Below are 9843 nucleotides of genomic sequence, written 5' to 3' on the forward strand. Positions count from 1 at the left end.
TCTCCTAAGTGTGTCCATAACTTTCCTCATGCAGTGTATAACTCAAATAGCTTCCCAAGACTCCCACACCCTAACTGAAGCCATCATTGCCCTAGGACAAAATACCTCCCTTGTCCTCATGTGTATCCAGGCCCAGATGCGGTACTTGGATGTGGTTAAAGGTGTCATACTCCAAGGCTTGGAAGGACACACTCCCTTAGAATTACGACACCTATTAGCAAATGAAAACAAACAGCCTTCGCAGTGTGCTGAATCCTACATGGATGCAATGTCATTGGCTTAGTGCTAAGGTGGGCACACATAAATCAGCTCTGCCTTGGTTGTCCTTCCTGGGACATGCTCAAAACTGCTCTAAGGCTCCTGTCATGCATTACATATATCAGACAATTAACTGGTGAATCCTGCAATAAATTTAGACTGGCCACACATGTAAGATAAGATCAGCCCTGCGTACAAAGTAATTATCACACCTTAAAATGGTCCAGCCAGCTATAAAGAGAGCCAACCAGCTACAAAGTCAGTGCTTGGAAATGTGTAACTACTTTCTAGCTGGTTTCATGTGTGGCAAAGCCATGAAGTGGCTGTTCCAGGGAGTGCTATGCACTGAGTGGTCCATTTGGGCTTCACCAGGGAGCCGAGTAGCACGGTCCAGAGCTGGGGTAGACATGTCCTAAGAGATGCAACCATTTCTAGGATAGGTTGCAGGCAACCTGCGCCCAGCCCAGAATTCACAGCCTCCATCAGAGGAAAAGTCGTACCACCCGCTCCCGGATCTTCCTGGTCCGTACCCCGTAGATGATAGGGTTCAGCATGGGGGGCACCAGCAGGTACATGTTGGCAACGAGGATGTGGATGTGCGGAGCCACGTTGTGGCCGAAGCGGTGGGTGAGGAAGGAGAAGACAGCCGTGGTGTAGAAAACAAGGATGACACAGATGTGGGAGCTGCAGGTGCTGAAGGCCTTGAGGCTAGCCTCCTTGGAGGGCAGGCTGGTGACTGTCCGGAGGATCAGTGTGTAGGACAGGGTGATGAAGAACACGTCAAAGCCCCCGATGAGGAATGCTAAGCTCAAGCTGTATGCCCCTCTGGCAGTGGTGTCTGCACAGGCCAGTTTGACCAGTGCCATGAACTCGCAGTAGCTGTGGGAGATGACGTTGGTCCTGCAGAAGGGAAGACTACTCACCAAGAAGGGGTGGGGAAAGAAGAATACCGCACCCCTGACCACAACTGCCAGGGCAATCTTAGCAATGATGAAGTTTGTGAGGACAGTGGCGTGTCGGAGCGGGTTGCAGATGGCTATGTAACGGTCATAGGCCATGGCCAGGAAGAACCCGGACTCCATGGCCGTGAAGGAGTGAATGAAGAACATCTGGGTCAGGCAGGCACCAAAGTCAATCTGCCGGGCATCGAACCAGAAGATGCTAAGCATCTTGGGCAGGGTGGACGAGGACAGGACCAGGTCGGTGACAGACAGCATGCACAGGAAGAGGTACATGGGCTCATGCAGGCTCGGCTCTGTCTTGATGATGAAGAGGATGGTACAGTTCCCTACTATGGCCATGATGTACATAGAGCAGAAGGGGATGGAGATCCAGATGTGCACCGTTTCCAGCCCTGGGATGCCGAAGAGGATGAAGGTTGTGGGAGACTGGGTGCTGGAGTTGAGAGTGGACATTGTGCGATGCTGGCTTCATGCCTCACTGGGTGAGGCACCCCGCTGCATAAACAGAAGCAACACCTGAGGAGTTTAGTTGCAATTCATAAACTACCAGGGATTAGCCATGCATTTCCGTAATATCTACAGGGAGCGACAGGAAGCCCCATGAGCTACTCATTGAATCAGAGAAGTGGAGCTGGAAGACGGCTCCAGAGGTCACATCTAGCTCAACCCCTGCATGAGGCAGGATCAGCCCCGTCCAAACCATCCCAGACAGATCCACTGCCCACTACAGAAGAATGCAAACCCCGCTCTAGTCCATACCAATCTGACCATGGGATAACATTTCTTCCTGACCCCAAGTATGATGATCCATCTGACCCTGAGCAGAGGGGAAAGACCCTCTAGCCAGGAATCTCTGGGTTTAAGCCCTAGCAGCAGCACTGGCACAGCCCAGTCCCCATCCCCAGCCTGGGCTGCAGTGCCTCTGAGAAAGGCTTAAAAAACCCTGACACATGGGAGCAGGAGGGGAAATGAATCCCTCCTGGCCCCAGCAAAGTCCAGAAGCCTGGAAATGCCCACAGCTTGGAAATAGGCACAGCTACACATAAATTATCCCTTACCAGTGCTCTCCCCAACCTCTTCTTGAACACTTCCAGTGATGGAGAGTCCACACCTTCCCTTGACCTGGATGCAGAAATGACTGGGTGCAACTCTGGCCCTTGCTATGCAGGTCAGATGGGATTCGGATACGGGCTTCTACCCAGCCTGAAAATACAGGTGTTTTGTTAAAGAAATAAGGTCTCATTTAGGCAAATAGGGCCTGGGGGTTGGCTGAAGACTGCTCCAGTTCTAAGACAAAAGGTCTGAATGTATTAAAATATTTGGCAGGGAGGTGGCTTTGATGGGTGATGAATGCCCAGTGCTAAGAGCAAAGAAGGGTCCTAAGTTCAATACTTACCTCTGCCAAGGATTTGCTGTGTGAGGAGGCTTGGCCTCTTCCCAGACCATGATGCCCAGGTGTTGGGGTGATGAACCCAACATCAGAACCAAGGTGGGGGAAAGGAAAGTCACCTCCATGGTGCTGGTGTCCAGAGAGACTGAAGAAAACAGGCAATAAAAATCGGCCTATTGCTATCCGGGAGAATCCCTCTTGTGTAAACCCCAGTGAGCAAGCAAAGCAGAGGTGCCGAGGGAGGTTTATTTCTAGGGCTGCTAGAAATAGTCCTGATCTTGATATCAAGTCAAGTGGTCACGTACCCCCATAGCACTGCCTAGAAAGCCAGGGAGCTGTGAAGGGTCATTGAGGTCAAGCTCTAGGGATAACAAATAAAGAGGTCAGGGTTGGTCAAAATCTACTACACCCCTGAAGCTCGGGGGTGTAGTAGATAAGCTGGAGGGTCGGGCTAGGATTCAGAGTGATCTCAACACATTGGAGGATTGGGTCAAAACAAAACCCATGAGGTTCAACAAGGACAAGTGCAAAGTCCTGCACTTAGGAGGGAGCAGTCCCGTGCACCGGTGCAGGCTGGGGACGATGGGCTGGGCAGCAGCTCTGCAGAGAAGGACCTGGGGGGACAGGGGACAAGAAGCAACAGGAGCCAGCAGTGCGCCCTTATTACTGAGAAGGTGACTGGCATCCTGGGCTGCATTGGTAGGAGCATTGCCGGCAGATCGAGGGCAGTGATTCTTCCCCTCTATTTGGCACTGGGGAGGCCACATCTGGAGTCCTGTGTCCAGTTTTGGGCCCCCACTACCAAAAGGATGTGGACAAGTTGGAGAGAGTCTAGCGGAGGGCAACAAAAATGGTTGGGGGCTGGGGGACAGGACTAGTGGGGAGAGGCTGAGGGAACTGGGCTGATTTAGTCTGCAGAAGAGAAGACTGAGGGGGGTTGAATAGCAGCCTTCACCTCCCTGCAGGGGGGCTGCAAAGAGGATGGAGCTGGGCTGTTGTCAGTGGGCAGGTGACAGGACAAGGAGCAATGGGCTCACATTGCAGAAAGGGAAGTTTAGTTTGGATAATGGGAAAAAGTTTCTCATGAGGAAGGTAGTGAAGCACTGGAACAGGTTACTCAGAGAGACTGTGGAGTCTCCATCTTTGGTGGTATTTAAGACCCGGCTAGCGGGTGCGTAAACCCCGGCGACAGGCATGGTGTAGCCTGGTGCTCTTCTAAGTTAGTTTCAAACTGGGGAGATGCCTTGGATTTCCAGGAAACTGCTACCAATTTTTTCCAGAAGTGCCGGAGAGGTGACTCTGGACTACAGTTCTTGTGGGTGCATCTACACATGTGCTTTACTGCAGAGCTGACCAATTAACTTTGCAGTGTTGTGTAAGTATTGTGTACATGGTGTCAGTATTAGGGTGCAGTAGATTGCTAAACTCCACTGTAAGACTGTATTGGTAGGGACAGTGCTATCTTATGGCAGAGTAATTAACTATGCCAAAATGCTTGCATAGATGGTGACCAAGGCTGGCCGGTGCATGAGGGTGCTAAAGTGCAAGGGTGCCTGCCACCCAGACCTGCACTTTAGCACCCTTGTGCCCCAGCCAGCTCCTCTGCTGTCCTCTGCCACCACCCAGAGCCCGAGACTGACCCCTGAAGACCCTGCCAGCCCGGGGATGCTCCTCCCTGGCTCTAACTGCTGCAGTCCCAGGTGCACGTGTAGACACTGCACCTAGGAACAACTGACTGGCGCAAACTGCGTTGGAGTTAATTGCATCTCACTAATGGCACATGTAGATGCATCGTGTGTGGGTGGACCTGCCCCAGCTGATGGCTCTTCTCCTGGTTTTCACAAGAACATAAGGGCCGGTGCTGGTGTGACAAGGTGGAGACCTCCTTGCTCGGGAAGAGCACACATCACCCACATGTCCTTCTCATGCTTGCTGCCAAAATAACATTGGAATCCCAAAAGAGCGCCTGGAGGAAAGACAAGACTGCCTTGGACTATTGCACTGCTAAAAGCTACTCAGGATCTCCCACAAAAACATGCCAAGTCCCTTGACTTGCAATTGCTCCATTCCCACCTCCTGCTACTTACCCAGCCCTTGAACCGGCGGCAGATGGATTGTTCTTTTGACAAGCCAGAGGAACGTCCATGAAGACAACCTTTTGCAAGACTGAGAGAGACCAAAGGGGCAGCCAGATTTATAAGCCGCTCTGCTGAGTCCCTCTGGTCCTATTGTGGTCCCAAAGTCAGCTGCAACAAATAGACTTTGGAGACCTAGAGACATTTGTTTACGTCCAGAGATCTCCAGCCTATTGCAAAAGTGAAGCCAAGTGCAGACAGGGTTGGAGGCAGCACAACAGGCAAAGTTGCTGGGCTTCCTCAGTTGAGGAGGGGTCTGCAGTGCAGAGGGGCTGGGAAATGGGCTTTGTCCAGCCTAGCAGGGCAGGGAGGGCTGTGGGGAAGGGGAGCAAGGAAGAGCCACAGTTCAGACTTTAGTGATGCTCGCATTGACCTGCTTGCACAATCCCACCCTGCCTGTGTCTGTCTCCCCGCTATGGTACTTCACCCCGTGACCCTGGCATGCTTCAAGGTGGTTCGTGATTGACCCCAAACCTCCATAGGAGCCAGTGTCCATATTGTTCTTCCTTAATGAGAGGTGGAGAACACAATAACTTTTACCTGGGCCAGACCAATGGTCCTTCTAGCCCATTATCTTGTATCCAACCATGGCAAGTCACAGGTGCTTTCAAGGGAGAGCATCTGGATGGGGCTAGTCTAGTGTTCTCTGCCCCTGGCATGAACCTTCATTGACTGAGGGATGTTGGAGGATACTTCCTTGTGTGTCCCTGTTTTATTTAAGAGCTCTTAGTGGACCTCTCATCCGTCCATTTGTCTCATCCAGGAACTGCCAGACTTTCCCCAGGATGGGCCAAAGTTTGGTCACTATGAGCAGACATCTGTGCCCTGCACCTACATGAGCACCCAGCTGGCAGAGTCCCAACTCCCCTGCAGTAGGGACGGTTTCAGATGCAGTAGGGTCCTAGGGGACTGCACAGGATAGCTCCCATCACCACCCTCTGGGACTTCACTGCTTTTCCTGCCTCAGCTCCCCATTGTACAAGGAGCATTTGTGGCACTGCAGGGGTGGGTGCACACACCCCGGTGCCTCGGTGTCTGTATACTATTCCAGTTTGATGATGCCATTGGCAGAGTAGGCCTCAAGGTCTAAGAGAATAGCCCCCAAAGTCTTCTGGATCCTCATTGGCCCCAAATTTCCAGGGGCTGCTCTGGGGGGACCAGAGGACACAAGAAGGTAATAGTCTGACCATAGCAGAGAGTTTGTCCCAACATGCCAGCAACCAGAGCCCCTGTTTCCAGGTGTCAAACGTCAGTTCCAGTGCATGGGCAGCCTTGTGGGCTGGCCCAGTTGCAAACTGGGACACCCCCATGGGGGTCACACTAAGTCCTGCTCCATCCCTGAGAGCCAGCCTCAGCATGGATGTTGAAGTCACCCAAGACGATAAAGCCTGGGTGTCCTCCCAATACCACCTCACCACCGCCTCACTCTTGGCTAGCTCGGTCAGGGAGTCCACTGGGGAGCGCGGTGGCTGGTACACCAGCAGAGTACACAACCCATCCCTGGCCTTGAGCACAAGGTGGACACACACAGTGTTGGACAAGTTGGTCTCAGACCACTGAGACTTCACCCTCCCCAGTCCCTGGTCCTGGACTGATGCTTCACCCCATTCCCAGCTGGTACTTTCTGGGCAAACACCAGCCCAAAAGCCAAATTTAGCCTCGTCTTCTGTGGTGATTGTCTTCTGAACTATCACTTCAGGAGCTTGTGACTACTTATAGTTAATGGGAACAGACATCTTGAAACAAGCCTCTTGTTTGGTTTATTGAGCTCACGGCACAAAGTCTTACAGAAAACATATTTGAAAACAGCCAACACCTTTGTCTAGTGTCATCATATTTTAATATCTCATTACAAGTTCTAGGAGGTCTCATTAGCACAGTCATTAGAATGGGGAGCCCACCTTATAAAAGGAGAAAAGATGTTGGCTTGTTTCACCCACCAAAACGAAGACTGAGAAGGCACTGGCTGAAAGACATTGGTTCACACCAAAATTTGCAAGCTTGCTTAGTCGAAGCTGTATTTAAGAGGGTTTTCATTAAGAAGAATTCAATATCCCCTTAGACTCCACAATTATAGTGTAGCCTCTGAAGGTTAAAATCAGGTAGCTTTCAGTTTTCTGATCCTAGGGTGCAGAGAGGCTCTGCTGGTTATCACCCGGTTCATGGTTATTATGTCAGTTCTCATCTGCCATTTTTTTTTGCCCAGACTCACTGCTCTGTAGCAACCTGGATCCCCTCTGGAGACTATTCTGAACATGAGTGTCATGTTGGTGACATGCCAGGCCTCTGGTATGGGCCATCTATAACACTATGTTACATATCATTGCCAAAAGTTCTGCAATTTCATGTTTGAGATCTTCCAGAACCTTTGGGTGAACACCCTCTGAGCCCAGCAACTTGCAACTCTTTCTTTAGTTTACTAATGACTTATAAAACTTCTATTTTCACTTCATTTTGATCCAACCATTTTGATCATTGCAGAGCCACTGGTGGGAATATTTGAAAGCTTGTGGCGCACGGGCCAAGTCCCGGAGGACTGGAAAAGGGCCAATGTGGTCCCCGTTTTCAAAAAGGGGAGGAAGGAGGACCCGGGCAACTATAGGCCAGTCAGTCTCACCTCCATCCTTGGCAAAGTCTTTGAAAAAATTATCAAGGCTCACATTTGTGAGAGCCCGGCAGGACAAATTATGCTGAGGGGAAACCAGCACGGGTTCATGGCAGGCAGATTGTGCCTGACCAATCTAGTTTCTTTTTATGACCAGGTTACGAAACGCCTGGACACAGGAGGAGGGGTGGATGTCGTATACTTAGACTTCAGAAAGGCCTTCGATACGGTATCCCACCCCATACTGGTGAACAAGCTAAGAGGCTGTGACTTGGATGACTACACAGTCCGGTGGGTGGCGAATTGGCTGGAGGGTCGCACCCAGAGAGTTGTGGTGGATGGGTCGGTTTCGACCTGGAAGGGTGTGGGAAGTGGGGTCCCGCAGGGCTCGGTCCTTGGACCCATACTCTTTAATGTCTTCATCAGCGACTTGGACGAGGGAGTGAAGTGTACTCTGTCCAAGTTTGCAGATGACACAAAGCTATGGGGAGAAGTGGACACGCCGGAGGGCAGGGAACAACTGCAAGCAGAACTGGACAGGTTGGACAAGTGGGCAGAAAACAACAGAATGCAGTTCAACAAGGAGAAATGCAAAGTGCTGCACCTAGGGAGGAAAAATGTCCAGCACACCTACAGCCTAGGGAATGACCTGCTGGGTGGCACGGAAGTGGAAAGGGATCTTGGAGTCCTAGTGGACTCCAAGATGAACATGAGTCGGCAGTGTGACGAAGCCATCAAAAAAGCCAATGGCACTTTATCGTGCATCAGCAGATGCATGACGAATAAATCCAAGGAGGTGATACTTCCTCTCTATCGGGCGCTGGTCAGACCGCAGTTGGAGTACTGCATGCAATTCTGGGCGCCACACTTCAAGAAGGATGCGGATAACCTGGAGAGGGTCCAGAGAAGGGCCACTCATATGGTTAAGGGCCTACAGACCAAGCCCTACGAGAAGAGACTAGAGAAACTGGATCTATTCAGCCTCCGCAAGAGAAGGTTGAGAGGCGACCTTGTGGCTGCCTATAAGTTCATCACGGGGGCACAGAAGGGAATTGGTGAGTATTTATTCACCAAGGCGCCCCCGGGGGTTACAAGAAATAATGGCCACAAGCTAGCAGAGAGCAGATTTAGATTGGACATTAGGAAGAACTTCTTCACAGTTCGAGTGGCCAAGGTCTGGAACGGGCTCCCAAGGGAGGTGGTGCTCTCCCCCCCTACCCTGGGGGTCTTCAAGAGGAGTCCTGCCTATGCAGGGGGTCGGACTCGATGATCTATTGAGGTCCCTTCCGACCCTAACATCTATGAATCTATAAACCCTTCATGTGTAGCTTCTAGCAAGAATTGATCTGGTGTGGGAATCTCTTTGGCAGCTTCTGCAGTACAAGACAATGCAAATCATCCATTTGGATCCTGTCCTATGGCTCTGCCTCCCTGACTGGACTTTTTGCAGCTTGGCCATCTAATGGTCCCACTGTTTCTCACAATGTTTTTCCACTTTGGATGTATTTAAAAATAGCATTAACTTTATTATCTGTTGCAAGACTGTCTTAGAAACATGGACAATGAGGGCTGGAAGGGACCTCAGGGGGTCACATCAAGTCCAACCCCCTGCTCCAAGCAGAACCAGCTCCAAATAAATCAAACCAACCAAGGCTTTGTGTAGCTGGGTCTTCAAAACCTCCAAGGATGGAGACTCCCCAACCTCTCTGGGTAACCTGTTCCAATACTTTACCATCTTTCTAGTGAGAAAGTTTTTCCTAATATCCAACCTATACTTCCCTTGGTGCAACTTCAATTCTTTCTCGCTGGCCTTGTTACACTTTAATATTTGACCTGTCAGAGCTTGTGCAGCTTCCCACTTTCTTTTCTTGGGCATCTCTTCTGTTGTTTGAGCAATATCTTTTTGCCTTGGATGGCCTCCTTCCTTTTCCTATTAAACAGGGCAGGGTCCCCTGTTACACTCTGCCATTAATTTTGTGACTTTATTACCACCTGACTCTCCACCATCTTTCCCAGGTCTCCTCTTATGGGTCACTGGAGTTATTGTGGAATATACCTTCACCCCTTCTTTACCACTTTCCCCGGTGGTGTCTTTATCTTGTTTTTTATGTATGCCATCTGCCTAAGTTCCTCTGTACAAACTTCCTGCAAGCTTTCTCTAGCGGTGTGGCTTGTTCTCTCTCTTAGGTCCATTACCTGTTAACTGGGTGCCTCTTTGGTCCCTTTCATGTGGTGGCCCAATTCAAGGTCTTTTGGGTATGGGGTGACTAATCAAGCCTTCCACTCCTTCCATGGTTTTAACATATTGACATGATGTATTTGCACAGCCTTCTTTTCCCTGGCTGTCTGACCTTGTGATCTACTGACCTCACTTGTCTCATCATTTCATATGATGTTTGGCATGGGGCCATCAATTTTGAGTTACAGTTGGGACGCAGAACTAAGTTTCACCCCCCATATCAAATCAGCTCCTCCAGGTCCATTCGTTATAGG

At 50.5% G+C, this 9843-nt stretch overlaps 1 protein-coding gene across 1 annotated transcript; it reads right to left on the reverse strand.

Moving 5' to 3' along the window:
• Positions 1-740: 740 nt before the first annotated feature.
• On the reverse strand, positions 741-1673 carry LOC102381857 (putative olfactory receptor 52P1). The gene has a single exon (XM_006037285.1). The coding sequence runs from the start codon at positions 1671-1673 to the stop codon at positions 741-743; it is 933 nt and encodes a 310-aa protein (XP_006037347.1).
• Between the last annotated feature and the right edge of the window lie 8170 nt (positions 1674-9843).

Source organism: Alligator sinensis, unplaced genomic scaffold, assembly GCF_000455745.1.
Source record: "Alligator sinensis unplaced genomic scaffold, ASM45574v1 scaffold948_1, whole genome shotgun sequence".
NCBI classification, from domain to species: domain Eukaryota; kingdom Metazoa; phylum Chordata; order Crocodylia; family Alligatoridae; genus Alligator; species Alligator sinensis.

What these genes read in the sequence shown, in the direction of transcription:
- LOC102381857 (XM_006037285.1), bottom strand. Translation starts at nt 1,673, where the DNA reads ATGTCCACTCTCAACTCCAGCACCCAGTCTCCCACAACCTTCATCCTC.